Source organism: Papio anubis, chromosome 8 (assembly GCF_008728515.1).
Source record: "Papio anubis isolate 15944 chromosome 8, Panubis1.0, whole genome shotgun sequence".
Taxonomy (NCBI): domain Eukaryota; kingdom Metazoa; phylum Chordata; class Mammalia; order Primates; family Cercopithecidae; genus Papio; species Papio anubis.
In genome coordinates this window covers 130,723,613-130,739,165 of record NC_044983.1, presented here as the reverse complement: position 1 = coordinate 130,739,165, position 15,553 = coordinate 130,723,613, and the positions used below count along the sequence as shown (strand labels likewise).

Here is a 15,553-nt window from a genome sequence, read left to right as displayed (position 1 = left end):
AAACATGAAAAACAAGATATAATCAAAGCTTCCACCTCTATCTGGTGCTAACAGGTGCCCTACATAGTGTCATAGTGTTGGGCAGACAAGGATCTGAATCCTGATTCACCAGTTACTAGCTATTTAGGCAAATTAAGTGACCTTCCTGACCTCAGTTCTCTCATCTATAAAATAAGGTAAAATGACTTACTCTTTTAAGACTGTTAAACTAATTCAATGCAATAACATACATAAAGCATGTAAACCAGAAAAGGCTCTTGATAAATGGTAGCTACTATTATTAGCAATTGCAGGGCAAGTATATTTAAACATATGCCCCCCTTCCAGAAAGTCAAAAAGCAGTATCTGTGGGAATACCTTTTTTTCTTTTATGAACTTATTTTTAGAGAATGAAGAATTCACAAGTATACCGTACACTGACTATAAATCCCTGATATCATACTCTCAACTGTTTTTGTGATAAACAAAGTATTAAAATACAAAGAGCACTGCACCTCTAGGAGGCGCCTTCCAGAGACAGAACTTCAGCAAGAATTTCACTTGCTTTCTATACGGAATGCTTTTCTATTTTCTTTTTGGTCACTGAAATATATACATATTTAAAAATCCTTACTTTGAATGCCTACTGAAGACTGAAAAACACTGCCGGAGAGCACAGGCGGAAAAAAAGGGAGCTCGCCTTTTTGGTAAAACACATTTTCAGTAACCTCTTTTAAAAATTCATCACCAATGGAAATTCCTAAGAGGCTTCTGCTATAATGAAACTTTTATTTAAAAACAACAATGTTGAATTCTGTCCTTTTATCTCTTCTTAAAGTATCTTATCAAAACACTGCAGACTTGATTTAAAATTTCAGCCTGACTACTTACAAGCTGTGCACCTTGACTGGGCAAGTTACTTAGCGTTTTTGAGCCTTAGAGGCCTCATTTGAAAAAAAAAAAAGGAGGCATGCAGGGAATAAAACCTCCTACCTTGCAAGATCTTGTGGGGATGAGAGAGAATGCACAGAAAGCAGCTGGCACAGAAGAGCTCTCAGTTTGGTGGCTTTTACAATAACCATCATCCCCAATGCCAAGAAACACTCTCCTTCTATTGTTTTGGTAGAAGATACAAGTCATTCTATCTTCACTCAGTGGGACTGGTGACAACAGGCAAATGGGGCTTTTGATATCAAAGTTGCTGTTGGCGTTCAATTTGCGATTTCAATCGCTCCTCTGGCTTTCTGAGTTTCCCTTCGGCATCTGAAACTGCAGAATAACTCTCTCAGGTAAGAAACCTTCTTTGGCATGTGACTAGGGCTTCCAAAATTCTGTTTTTAATCTGTCATCAGAAATATCATTAGGAGTTTAGAGAAGGAGAGCGAATTGATGAGAGTGCAGTGATTTCATAACTTCCTGAAGAATAAAAGTAAACAAACATCTGATTCAAAGCAGATCTGACAACATCTTCTCATTATCTCCTAGAGAAGGATCCCTACTGTGCAACCACATTTAAAGAGCACTGGGATGTTTTTCTGCTTGTTCAACCCTGCATTTCACTTAGAACCTTCTTTCATTGATACGGGCAGAACTGATGACTTCATCCCCACCTCCAATTCAGGTCCTCTAAAGCCATAGCAGCAAAGCTCTTCACTGACTGCTAAATTCCAAATATACTTTCTGATTCTGCTACCCTTAATGATAATTAACACATGACACTGAAATTAAGACAGGAGTTCCCAGGGCCCTGTGCTGAGACTTATGCTAGGTGCTGAAGATACAGAGGAAAGGCCAGGCCCTGCCTTCCAAGGAACTCACTCTTTACCAGGAAAGACAAAGATCCAAACAAAGCAGTGTGACGAGGATCACACCCTAAGAGCACCAAGTGTTAAGTGACACCAGAAAATAGGCAATCCAACCCATTTTGAAAAAGGTCAGAGGATTTATCTTAGGGCAGGAATGTGAAGAATGAAGTATGAAAATGGATGCTATATAATTTATCTTTCAATTCAGCACAGGCTAGAGAAAAAACAAACTGCACATAAAAAAAAGCCAGGGTTTTCATTCTCCTCCTGTCATTCACTAATTATACCACCACAGGTTGACCAGTAACTTAGCCCTTTAGACCTCTGAGAGTCAGTAGGACATGGTAAAAAGAACAACGAACTTGTAAAAGAACAAAGCTTGACCCTTCACTCTGACATTTTATTACCGGAAGCATGTCACCATGGGCAAGTCACTTTAGTTGTCAGAATCTTGGTTTCTACAACTGAAAACCTGGGCTAATAACCTCTCCATCTCTGAGCTGTTACTAATATCGAGATTACAAACATGACCCAGTACCAGTAAGTGCCTCGAAAATGTCCACAGGCTGATTTATTAATAGTAAATCTAAGCCATCCAATCACTAAATAGTTCAGCATATTTGAAGGACTAGGATGTCCCTTAGCAAAGAGGGCATCTACAAACTGAAAACTCATTCTCAAATGCACACGGAGGAGAGCAGGAGCTTCTCACCAGTGCAGACTGTTTTTCCTCCCTACCCCTAGGACCCAACACAGATAACCGGCGTGGCAGGTCCTCTAGAAGCCTGTTACTAATGTCCAGTACCAAAACCCTGTACCTCCCAATCACTGGGTCACTTTTAATCATAATACACTGCATAAAACTCAAGACATGGCATATCTAATACTGAGGAATTGCATTTTCTTATAAAACAAAACAAAAAAAACCTGATAACACAAAGAAAAACAATACAAAACTAAAAACTAAATAATCACATCTTCCTTTGGAGAAAACAGAAAATCACAAACTACAGCATGAAGGCACCATACCTAAATACAATTCTGCAATTCTCATTCTTACTCTCTCACTTTACAAGTCTGTGGCATTCAAGCAAATCCGAAATGTTTTCCAAAACGGGTCCCCAAAAATCAAGTTTTAAGCCACTGGGTTTTGTGGATTACAAAGAGGTGTATATAAAGTAAAGTAATAATCCTTCCTTAATGTATTTTTATCCCCCACATTTATTCTAAGTAATGCTAAGAGTTGTAATATTTGAGAAATTGATATAAAAAACATTTTGACATACGAACAAAAAACTTTGATCAACCTAGACACAAATCTGGACCACCTTAATCTTGAATCCTCTGCTCCACTTTCTCTTGCAATCAACGACAACTAAATGTAACTTGGCAGTGAGCCAGCCACCAATCCATACATTATATCAGATAATTAAAAATACAGCATTATGTAATCTTATTTAATGGTTACTTGGCTTGTATTGAAAACCATCCAAACCAATATCAGAGACTTGGATTAAATTATAATGCATAAGACATTTCTAAAGACGTTTCTTTAGTAAGAGTCAGCACATCCCCTACTAGCAAATATAAAACATGCAACACTACTTTCATCTCCAATTAACCTCTCCTTGGCAAGAACTGCAATGTCAATTCACCCTACAGGCACTAAGTGGGGGTCCGGAGTGGGATCCCAAAGCCTATTTTCTTTGACTGAGTTTTAACATCAAATAAACATTAACCACTAATTTTGTTAGAGAAACAAATTCAGAGGCCACGAGCGGTGGCTTACATCTGTAATTCCAGCACTTTGGGAGGCTGAGGCAGGCAGATCATGAGGTCAGGAGTTCGAGATCAGCCTAGCCAACACAGTGAAACCCTGTCTCTACTAAAAATACAAAAATTAACCAGGCAAGGTAGCAAGCACCTGTAGTCCCAGCTACTTGGGAGGCTGAGGCAGAAGAATCACATGAACCCAGGAGGCAGAGGTTGCGGGGAGCCTAGATCACATCACTGCACTCCAGCCTGGGCAACAGAGTGAGACTTCGTCTCAAAAAGATAAATAAATAAATATTCGGGAAACGAATTCATTTAGGAGGTGGAGAAGGAGAACCAGTTATCCTTGTAAAATGAAAATAAAATCAGCAATCAATGCCCACCATGAAACACAAGTCTGGAAAAAACATAAAAGCCAATGTATACCAGACAGGAGTGTATCTCTTATTGTCATTCTAGCTCAACAAAGAAAAAGAGTAATTCAGTTAGGAAGTTGATCAATCTTTACGAATATTGAATTTTTAAAGGATGACTACACCTCATCTATAAACTGTTTCATTATCATAATGCATTGATTATTAAACTAATATAATGGTCACAGGAGGGCTTTAATTCAAAAGTGCCTCTTGGCCTCAGCATCAAAATCCTGGAAGATAAATCTACCATAAATGTTTGCTTCTGCAAAGAAGGCAAGTGCAGACAGAAACTTTTTGGAAAAATCAGGATAAACTTCCTAAAGGATATATATTATTTCCTATACATTGTCAGTTGGAAACAATCATACTAATCATATTGATTTCTGCAGGGTTTGAAGTTAGCAAGTGAGAAGTATTTCATTTCAACATTTTAGGAAGGCAAAATAAGAAAGAACAATATCTTCAGAGACAGAAGACCTGAGAGTTCAAATTAAATCTCAGTTGCCCACAAGCTTAGATGGCTGGGATCCTCAGTTCCCTCCCTGAAAAGAGAAAACATGAACATCTGCCTTACCGGAATGCAAGTGTGAGGACGAAACTAGTGCCTTGGAAACTTTAAAATACTATGCAAACATAAGGCCTTGTTACAGTTTAGAGATACCATAAAATGTATCTATTACATGGCACGCTACGGTTCGCCATGCTGGCCTACTCTACAATTTAGTGCCGAAATACCAACTTCAATGTGAATAACCGCTGAAAACACAGTTGCATTAGAGGCAAACACAAATACAACGAAATTAAGAAAAAACGCTTTCATATAGCCCATAACAAGATGGTTGGATTTAAAATCAAAGCTTCCTCACAATCATGTAGCTTCAGATTTAAAACATTTGTAATTTTGGACCTACGTAAGAGTGCAATTAACGTTTTAAGTGATAAAGCTTTGCATTCTGAGTATCAGCCTGTGATTTAAGAGAAAAATGTTTCAGTCTGAAGTAATCTAACAGTAAGACAAGCTTCTGAGCAGCACCTCCTCCTTCCTTCACGTGTGAGAAATATACTTCTTACAAGAATTACTTTTACAAAAAGTAAGTTTATCAAGTTTAACATCTAAAAAACACTAAATGGCAACATTTCCCCAGTAAATATCTGCTTCAAGTAACTGGAAGCCATTAACACTAGTAAAAACACAGAATCCAAAAGAATTTTGGACGTTTTAGCAACACAATACTATGGCAACATGGCAGAGAAAATCATTCTGACTTTTAAAAATAAGATAACACACTACACTTTTAGTTTAACTGTTCCTTAATTAAGTACAACCTAACTTTGATTCGGCCTCTCTATTAGGAAAAATGCACTTGAGTCCACAGTCCAGAATATTTCCAATTCCACGGATCTCATGCAATGTACAAAGAAATTTCTTTCACAGAGACGACAGCCCAGCAGGCAATAAAAGATACATGTAAATCATCAGGCGCAAGGAGTACAAACTCAACTGCAGAACTGTTCAGAGGGCACAGAAATCAAACTTAGGAAATTCTTTTCTTTTATTTAGTAATGCATGCCCATTACTTTTTCACAAGCCCATTTTATTAAAGAAATAAAAATAAGCCTGCAATTAAAATAAAATGGGGGAGCTCCATAAGCCTATTTCTGTTCATCAATTCAAATATTCTTAAATTCTTGGAGACCGTAAGAGTCTCTCTATCACCATCGGTCGACTACACACACACCCTACTCTGAAGAACTGGCTGAAACAGGCAAATAGTGGAGGTCACTGTTTTAAAATATAGGTATCTATATACAAATAGAATATGTCTGCCTCATCTTTCACTTCCAACAATAAAAGAGCCAGGGCGAGCACTGAGAGCAGCAGATCCGATTCATCCAGGGAACCACAGACTGTCAGTGCACAGTAATTCCTGCAAAAGGTAACAGATCTGACCAGATCATGTTGCTGCCATTTCCCAGAGAAAAGACAGACCAATTGCCCCCACACCCATCTTCATCTGAAATACATATTCCAGGAAAAGTAGGAGACTGCTCCCGGGAAGGAAGGCTTAATTTACCGTGCATCCCAGCAGATGATTCAGGAAGCCACAGGAGGAGAAAGCCAGGGGAACAAGGTCCCGGGTAGGCGTGCCTCCAGATACCCCTGTATCCCTGTCCGGCAGTACTTCCTAGGACCTTTCACACCCTGAGCTGGCTAGAGTCGTGTGAAAACGGCAAGGACTCCCTTCACCACCGTTCCAAACCTCAAGCCAGCCACCAATGAGGGCCACCCAACCCAACGCCCCCCAGAAGGGTGCTCTTTTGCCGGCCTCCTCTCCCCTACTGACTTCTCCAAGGGCCAGCCTGCAAGGCTTGGCATGGGCTGCCCACCCCACCCCGGGGAGGGCTGACTGCCCCGCCAGGGCTGCTGGAGCCTGGACACAGGAGAGACAAAGGGCTGGGAGGGTGAACTGGGCTCCTCCCCTGGGACCACGGAGCTCCTCTCCTCTCAGGTGCTGGGATCTGACCCCAACCCTCTTCCAAGGTCCCCAAACTTCGCTAACAATCCAAGCACCTGTTCCCTTCGCCTCTTCTGCATTTCAGTCCCTCAAGTCCTTCCATTTTCCTCCAGCTTTTTCTCCAGTACCTTAGACAATCCAAACACCCTACTTCCCCGAGTCTAACACGCTCCCCTCCCATGAGATAATTCAACCTCGTCCCCAACAAAGCCCCCAGATGGTCACTGTCCCCTACCCAGAAGTTTCCCCTGGGTGTCTCCGAGTCCCCAAAGATTTCCTTCAAGTCTCACCCATGCGCCCCAGCCTTCTCCTTCCTTTCCGAGTCCCCAAAATTCACATCGGGGTCTTCCCCTAGGTGTCCCACAGCCTCCCAGGTCCCCGTGCAAACGCCCCCGGGGGCCATTCGGGCCTCCGTCTCCGCCGCGTCCGCTGACAGCAGAGCGCACGGAGGCGCCCCCCGGGCCCCCGCGTTTCCACCCGGCCCCCAACCGCCGCCGGCCGGCAGTTAACGGCCGGCGCCTCACCTTGGTTCACCAGGCGCAGGGCGTGCGTGAAGGAGGGGTCCAGGGAGTCCTTCTCCGCCATCAGCTCGGGTAGGTACTTCTCCTCCATGCTCGCCGGCCGCCGGGCCCGGGACGTGGACTCCAGGCGCACGGGCGGCGGCGCCAGGCAACCCCCGACTCCGCCCGCGCCCCCAGCGGCGCGGACCCGGGGGCCAGACGCGGCGGCTGCGGCCAAGCCGGGCAGTCGGCTGGGAGGAGGAGGCGGCGGCGGCGGCACGGGGGCGGGAACCGGCCGCTGAGCCCCGATCCCCGGTGGCCGCCGAGTGCCCAGCGCCGGCGGCCCCCGCGCTCCGGGCGCGGGCCAAGGAGGAGCGGGCGCGGGCGGCGCGGTTAGGCGGGCCCTCGGGTCGGGCTGGCGGCGCGCTCGGCGCCCCTGAGGCAGTCCACGGCGATCCCCGCCAGTCCCGCCAGCACCTGCCAGCTCCCGAGCCACAGCGGCGACCTACACGCCGCGCGCCTCCCCGCGCACTCTGAGCCGCCGCGCCGAGCGCCCAGCGCCTGCTGCCGGCCCCGCCCTGCCTGCCTGGCCCTGCCCACCCTCAGCCTCCCCACGCTCCGCTGCCCGCCCTGCCCTGCTGCCCCGCGCCTGTGCACTGGCGCCTCCACTGCTCCCCATCATGCCTCCTGGGTTGCTTTGGCTGCGCGGCCTGTCGGGACTAACTGGGCATCTTAAGGAGAGCAGGCTTGGCCTCTCCCATGCCTGCGTGCCCACTCTTTGTCTCTGAGGGAGTCGAGGGGAGCCCCATGACCCTCTTACAGCCTCTCCCAGATGCAATGGACTGGGAACTCAGTCTAGGAGGTCAAGTGGGTTCTGCCCAAGGTCACCCAGCGAGTGATCCTGGGAAGAGGGGACAAGGGTCGAGCTGGAGCTGGGAAGGGCGCCCCAGTTCGCCCCAGCCGCGCTCTGAGGAAAAGCAGCGGGACCGTCCTGCTCTCTAAAGCTCCGTGGACTTCTTTAAGTTACATCGCGTTGCTGTCCCCTCGTATTTACAAGAGAGTAAGGCAGGGGCGCCGTACTTTCTCCTCGCCTGAGCTCAGAGCGCCAACCTCCTGCGATCCGCCAGCTCAGAGGTCTGTTACATAAAAGCGCGTGTCCTTCTGGACGTCTTTGTCATCCCGACTTGCTCCTGGGTTGTCATTCTCCTAGGTCATAAACCGGCTGTGCCTGGACACAGCTGAGTGAGCCGCGTCTGAGCTCATCCGCTCCCGGGGAGAGGCCCTGGGACGCCCCGCCTGTCGGTGGCAATGCCCTCTGTCCCCTTCCGCCCACCCCCAACCCCCAGCAAATGCGCTCCCAGGCCATTTCATATTTCCCGAGGCATGTGGAATAAACGTCCCCCAGGAAGGCCAAGGACTTCAGTCCTTGCCCTGACGTTTTTCCTGCCTTCAAACACCCAGCTCAAGTCCCAGCCTCAATGTCACCTTCCCTGGACAGCCTATCAGGACCTCCCTGGCAAAGCAAGTCACTTCTCTGTGTCCCCCCAGTTCGGTCAGAGGTCATTCACAGTCAGCTGTAATTCTGTTTTCAGTAGACCATGAACATCAGGGATAGAGCTTGAGTTTTGTTTTTGAGGGGGAACGTCCCCAGCGTGTCATACAGGGGGCAGGGATGGAGGGTACTGGAAATGTCTCTTGGAGGAGTAAGTCAGTGGCATGCCACTCTCAGCCAATGGCCTGAGGACAATCCCCACACTCCCCCAGGCAGCCCCCGCCCTCCCAGTGCAAATGGAGGCGGCTTTACAAACCTTGAAGGGAGTGGGAGGTGGTAGAAATCTTGGAAGCTCTAAGTCCCAGCCCCAGTACTCAATTGCCCTCACTCTCAAGGCCCCACTCCTCCCCTCCCCGGGTAAGGTGCCTTTTCAGAGTCCCCAGTAAGAGTCTTCCTCATGTCTCTCTTTAGTCTCAACTTGCAAGAAGCAGAAAAATGACACAGTTAAAAGCAAGGCCTCTGGGATTAAACAGCCTGGATTTGGAATCATGGCTGTGCTGCTCACTAGCTGTGACCTTGGGCAAGTTTCTTCACCTCAGGGTCCTCATCTGTCAAGTGGAGATGACAACAGAACCTATTTCATAAGAAGTTCGTGAGAATAAATATGTTAACTCATAATGACATACCCAAAACAGCATCCCGTGTATCAGAAATGCTGAGCTGATCTTTGCTTTGGGTTTTTCCCTGCTGCAGGGCTATCCTCTGGGCCTTCTGAGCCTCCCTCGCCTTCGCTTCAACTGTAACTCCAGGGACGCTGGGCAAACACCCATCTGTGGACTCCTCGCTGCTGGACATGGTGCTTTGCCCCAGCTCGGCCAACTGAGTGAATGACCTGTGACTGTCGCACCTCTGTCTCTGACCTGGTCCCAGAGTCATACTTATAGGCTGCTTGTGGCTGCTCTTCTCAATTCCAGGTCTGTGACTGGCCTCTCAGCCCCAGAGACAAAAAGGGCACTTCCCAAACCACCCTCACCCAGAAGGGCAGGAGTGTGGATGGCTGCATCCTGGCTGCTACCTGCCTCACTATGCCGCTTGGTTAATTAACTTGGAACCTGAGCTTCCCAGTCCACACCCCCAAAACCAGGGTTATGCCAGTAGTCCTGCCGGGCAACAGGAGGGACTCATAGGACAATGTCTTTTCCTTTTACAACTGAAGGGAAGCATACACCTCTGGCTTATATTCATGTGTCACAGGACTTACATTCTATGGTAGGGTTCCCTGACAGCTGCTTGTAAAGGGGCAAAAGGGGACAGAGAATGTCTGGGATGAGGGTAGAAGAGGAGAATGGGGCCTGGATGTCCAGCAGCTTCATCGGAACACTTAGACTCTCTCTTCTCAACAGCTCTTCTCACTCTGCATCTTCCATTCAGACCATCTGCCCGGGTGACAGTCCAGACCTTGAGGAGTCACTGTTTTTATTAAGTGCCAGCCCTGTGTTTACGACTTCGGATTCACTATGGTTCTTTCAACACCCTATAAGGAAAATTCTATTTATCACCATTTACAAAGAAGGAAACTGAGGCCCGGGGCAGTTTAATACCACCTTGCTTAAGGCTCCACAGCTGTCAGCAGGGATCCCAGGCCCACCTGACTCTCTGACCCTTCTTTCTCTCCCTTCCTGGTTCTGCCTTCCCAGGTAGCAATCTGGGACACTCCCGACTGGCTCTTCATCCCTCCCTGATCTGAGCTGGCAGAGTCAGTCCGCCAGCAGCTGTGGAGGAGGGCTATGCACTGGGAAACTGACAGCAAGGGCACTGAATCTTCTGCTCCAGACCCTCCTTCTCCGAGAAGCTTCCAAGAGGGCAGGTGCCAAGCGCTGTGAGTGCCCATGCGGGGTCCTCCAGGGAGGAGGGAGATGAATGTCTCTGTGAGATGCTCAGGAAATTGTCCCCACCCACCAACCTGGCTGAGCCGTTGGCTGTGGGGCACCTCCACACCGTGCTGCACACTCTGCTGATCTTCATGAGATCACCGCCCTGCAGGCACTAACCCTCTGACCCTTTTGAAAAGGAGAAATCAGGTCTTGGGAAAGGTGGTGATTTTCCCACAAGCAGCTGCAGGTGGTACTCACACTCAGGTCTTTCGGCTTCCGGGCCGTAGGAGATCTCTCTAGAATACACCAGTACTCACTGAACACATACTATGGGCAGAGACTGCTCTGGGTACCGGGGACATAGCCATGGACAGAACAGACTTCTCCAAAGGCCCTTAAGGCCAGGGCACTGGGGCTGCATACTCCATCTGCAGAGTCTGTGGTTAGACTGACCAGACGCTCAGGTCTGGACTGGAAGCCCCGCACTGCAATGAGAAACTGTGGCTGCTCTTTGTTCTCACGTCCAGGTCTGGGACTAGCCTGTCAGCCCCAGAGACAAAAGGGTACTTCCCAAACCCACCCCACCCAGTGACACTGGGCCATCTCAGAAAACACAGCAAGTCCCTGTGGCCCCAGCCCACCACCATGGCACTGTCCGCCAGAATCCACACCTGCCTCCTCTTCCCCCACTTACTGACTCCTGGGGAGAGACAGACAAGTCCCTGGCCTTTATGACACTAACTGTAACAAGTCAGACAGCTGCAGCAACTCAATGTCATCAGAGGTGACAAAAAAAATGTAGGGAGTGTGTCTATGAGGAAGTTTTCATATTTGCACAGGACAGCTGCTCACACTACAAGCTTCCTCTTCCTTTTGTTTAAGAAAGGTGAATCCTGTCCCAGTTACTCCAAACCTCTGCAATGCCGTACTGTGAAGTCCTAATCCAACAGCGCCAAAGGCCGGAGAGACCTCAGCCTGGCCCCAGCTGCCCTGCTTACTGTCCTCCTCACAAGATCATTTTGAGGTTGAAACTGAAGGATTAAGCTCACATAGGCACCACATGCATTTTAAAGCTTTTCCATTCTCCATCCTCTCCGCTCCAGTAGCATTGTTTGTGCTCCTGTTCACACTTGACACATCTGGTCCTGGTCATCTGTGGACCCCTTTGCCTTCACACTGTCCCCAGAGCCTGCTCAGCTGCCGAGCCCCAGTGCCTGGTCCAGAGGTCAGTTCACAGCAAGCACTCAGCATTCATTCTGGATCTGTGTCTCCTAAAACGCAGTCCCAGAACAGCACTGCTACCCAGCCGTCTGAGGCCAGTGCATTTGTCATGTAAGACAGGCACCAAAAGATGGCACATCCTTACCTAGAAATCAGTCCTTTATGTATCAGGGAGAAAGACACCAAGAGTGTTCACTCTGAACCCTGACTCCAGTCAGTTAGAGCAGGAAATACTTTTTCAAACCTTGTAACTGTGGCTGAAAAGCCTTGACACAAGTTGGGGAGGACACAAAGCAACTCTTCAAAGTTTGGAGGCTTCACACAGTTCAAAGCCCAGTGTGGATCTGGAGTGCCTTCACCAAGGACTAGTTGGTCTGTGAGTGGCTCTCTTGTATTTTACTCAAACAAGCTCCAAAATCCTCCTGCATTCAGGTAGTCACAAGCCACCACTTTTTAGAGATGAGGAAACTGTTACTCAGAAGGTTTAAGTGACCCAGAGGTAGTAAGTGGAGAATTGGACACATGCTTGCATGCGTATACACACACACACACACACACACACACACACACACTCCACCCAGTGTGAGAATGGGTAGAATCAGACCTTCAATCCCAGTCACTCACATACCTGAAGACACCTGTTTTTCTGTCTATATCCATCTGCCCTGCAAATCTATACCCTCCTCTCAGTATTTGGTGGATGGAAACTTCAGTTTCTCTCGCCAACTCTCTTCGTTGACAAGAGAATCGAGCCATCCTGGCTATCTTTCTGCAGCTTAAAAAAAAAATTTTTTTTAAATAAAAATAAACCACACACACAGATATTGTGCACACACCCCCTAGTGGCCACATGTGGAAACACATGCCCTACAAAGTTTGCGTTGGGGTTGATAACCGCTTGGGTTTGAGAAGGAAACCCCAGATAGGACTGCAACTCCATCCTAGGAAGGAGGATGGTGAAAGATGATCTTATGTGGAAGACAGTGAAAAAGGAAAAAGACAAAGAAAAGGTGGGGGAGAAAGAAAAGTGTGATGGAGAAAAAGAAGGCAAGAGAACAAACGGAAGATTAAAGAAAGATGTGTAGGAGGACAGAGAGAAAACAATAAGACAAGCTTAAAGGAGGGATGTTTCTCAATGTGAAGTCTTTCTCTGTTTCAAATATAACTACAAAAAGTAATAATGGAAAATAACACGAATTGGTGTGTCCAGGGTCAGCTGGCCATCCTGTATACAGGAGGTGGTGACAGGGTCCATATCTGACCCCATCACTGCCTGACTAGGTAATCTTTTCAGAATCCAAAGCTTTCTCTGTCCCTATTTCTGAGCTTGCAAAGGGTAGCTAATAGCAGTTGTTCTTTCCTATTTTATTGAGATCTGATGAGAACAATAAAGATTTGCAGAGAAAACCCTGAAAAGTGCTCTAAGCTCTTGGACATAACCATCACAGAAATGTGTTTTATTATTTTTCTCAATGCAACAGAAACCCTCCATCCTTTGCTTCCTGGTCTAAAAGGTTATATGTGATGCTGGAGTGCCAAAGTACTTGCTGTATTTCAACAATGCATCAAGTTATCACCACCTCTAGTGCTTTGGAAGATGCTGTGATTTGGAAAGCGCTGTCGAAATGTAAAACATTATTGCCACAGTAGTAAAAATATCTGTGTCCATCTCCTAACCCACTATTTCTTGCCAAGATGCATAGAGATACACACAAAACAATTCTGTCCACATTAGTAGAATGTTTTACAGCAAAACTGCACATACCTCAGTTTGGCAAAATAATCAGAAACGAAATATTTCTGTCAGTGGCAAGTTAGCCTTCGTGTCCAAACAGCTACCGAGGGGGTGATAAAGTGTTTAGTGTCCACTGCAAATGTGAAGACGTCCAGGTCTCATATAAAAATGCCAGCTTGGGCTTCTTAAGAAAGGAAGAAACAAACTTACAAATGGGCTGTGGAAAAAGAATGGACATAAAGCTGAGATTGTGGACTTAAGTTAGATCATTGAATTACAAGAGAAACATTTTTTCTCAAAATTAAAGTTGACTTTTGTTGGTGACTCAACTGCAGACTTGCTGAACAGGTCCGTGAATTTCATTCTTTGGCATCTCTCTAGTGTAGCACTAGCCTTCCCACTAATATCAGCCCTCATCCACCACCATGTCTGGATTTATACCAAGGTGACACAGAATGCCTCAAAATCTATTGCTTGTTGTTACTGGAGAGATGGGGGTTACTGGTTATACCTGGGCAACCTCAATCGACTTTATCATGCCTCTGATGACAGCTGGCATGTGGAACGCTCCAGCTTCCTCTGGCAAGTCTTATCCTGAGAGCAAATTCTCTCTCAGTCTTTGTAGCCATACTTGTTGGTCTGCAAGCAGCAGCAACTTAGATATAGAAATTATCATGATCTGGGCACAGTTCAAGAGTAAGTTACCCTTGTGCGGTTGAGCCCACAAGTTAAGGGGTCTGACACCGCCGTGGGCCTGCCCCTAATGATCTGGGAGCTTTGGGGCAAGGCAGCCTCTTTGGGCCTCTCTTTCTGCACTTGCGAAATGAAGGCAATATTACCCCCTCCCGTGCAAACAGTTACTTTAGGACCTCCATGAGCTGAACGTGTTTAAAGTGTTCATCACAGAGCCTGACACTCCAGGGGCACGGAACGGGTGCAGCATCAGTAGAGCAGCACTGTCCAAAAATAATGTGGGCCACACGTGTAAATTTAAATTTTCTAGAAGCCAGTTGGCAATGTGAAAAGAAACAGATGAAGTTAGTTTCAATAAGGTTATTTAATCCAATATATCCAGAATGCTGTTTCAATATGTGATCAATAATTTTAAAATATTAATGATATTTTACATTCTTACTTATATTGATTAAGTCTTTGAAATCTGATGTGTAGTTTGCACCTACAGTACATGTCAATCCAGTGTAACATTTTCAACACCTAAATTTTATCCAAACTATAAAATTGTGTGAAAAAAAAATTCTTCCACTGCTTCCATTTTAAAATTTAACTTTAATTAATTAAAATAACATGAAAACCAGTTATTCACTAGTGACAGCCCCAATCCAAATGCTCATTAGCCACATGTGGCTGGTGGCTGTGGGATTGGGCAGTACAGAGTCAGAAGATATTCTGGGAGGTGGATTAGAAACCCCAGCTGTAAGTACTTAACCAAGTAGGCTCACCCTTGTCTTAGCTTCCTCCCCATGAAGTCCCAGAGTAGGCTGCCCAGGCCTGGGGCAGCAGCTACAAGATGTCCTAAGTGTGCCATGCCCCTGCAATCTTTCTGCTTCATCAACCTTAGGGGGCCAAAATGGGCTGTGTTCATTCCACCCTGGGCATCATGACCTGATTCCAGGCAGGAGTAAGGAAAAGGGAAAGAGCTAAAGGGAAAATTCTCAGCACCTGTTGAGTCTGTGCAGCTGATAGGACGCTTTGTTGGAAGCCTCATCAAATGGCTTTTGCTTAAGTATCATTAACCAAACTATATCACACATGAACACCCTTATTTGCAAGGGGCAGAACTGGTAACTATAGTGTTTTCCCTGGGCACATCACATCCTCCAACAAAAGCAGCGTTCCTCAGTAAGGAATAGAGGATAATTGATGTTTAGGAAGCAACTGACAGCCTCTATCGGAGGTGGCATCTGCAATTATCATGACCACTTCAACTCCTGGCTCTATTACTACACAACTACTATCAAACTCTCAGATGATCTGGAGGAGGCACTCACAAACAATCTTTAAAGAAATAAAACAGTAGGGTTGTGCATTTTTTGCTGGTTGAAGGAAACAAAACTCCCTTTCCTGCATCGCATCTTACAATTCAGCCAGGTATGATCCAGGGAATCAGAACAGACAGGAAAGGGAGGGCAGGAAGACTGGACTGCCTTTCTGAGTGGACTCTGGATACTAGGAAGAAGTAGAGTCTTCTAGGCAGAACAAGATGTGGCGTGAGCAGGAAGTC

The 15,553-nt window shown here is 46.6% G+C and overlaps 1 protein-coding gene and 1 long non-coding RNA gene across 12 annotated transcripts in view; one reads left to right on the top strand and one right to left on the bottom strand.

Moving 5' to 3' along the window:
• The window catches only part of KHDRBS3 (KH RNA binding domain containing, signal transduction associated 3), a 205,786-nt gene extending 198,267 nt beyond the window's left edge, over positions 1–7,519 (bottom strand). For 6 of the 8 annotated variants that reach the window (XM_009213635.4, XM_009213641.4, XM_009213634.4 and 3 more), the window contains exon 1: positions 7,014–7,519. In XM_009213635.4, coding sequence (XP_009211899.1) covers positions 7,014–7,101 — 88 coding nt within the window. In that variant the 5' untranslated portion in view covers positions 7,102–7,519. Of the gene's footprint in view, positions 1–6,048; positions 6,306–6,779; positions 6,967–7,013 lie in introns of those variants that run through there. The other 2 variants (XM_009213639.3, XM_009213638.4) reach the window with 2 other exon arrangements.
• LOC108587386 lies at positions 6,997–13,252 on the top strand. Of its 4 annotated transcripts, XR_001905942.3 has the most exons (4): positions 7,797–8,123; positions 8,953–9,129; positions 9,235–9,455; positions 10,179–13,252. It is a non-coding gene; the product is annotated as an uncharacterized LOC108587386 (long non-coding RNA). The 4 variants fall into 4 exon arrangements; XR_001905941.3 differs by lacking the exon at positions 7,797–8,123 and adding an exon at positions 6,997–7,082 and having other exon boundaries at positions 9,235–13,252; XR_001905940.3 differs by having other exon boundaries at positions 9,235–13,252.
• Positions 13,253–15,553: the final 2,301 nt, after the last annotated feature.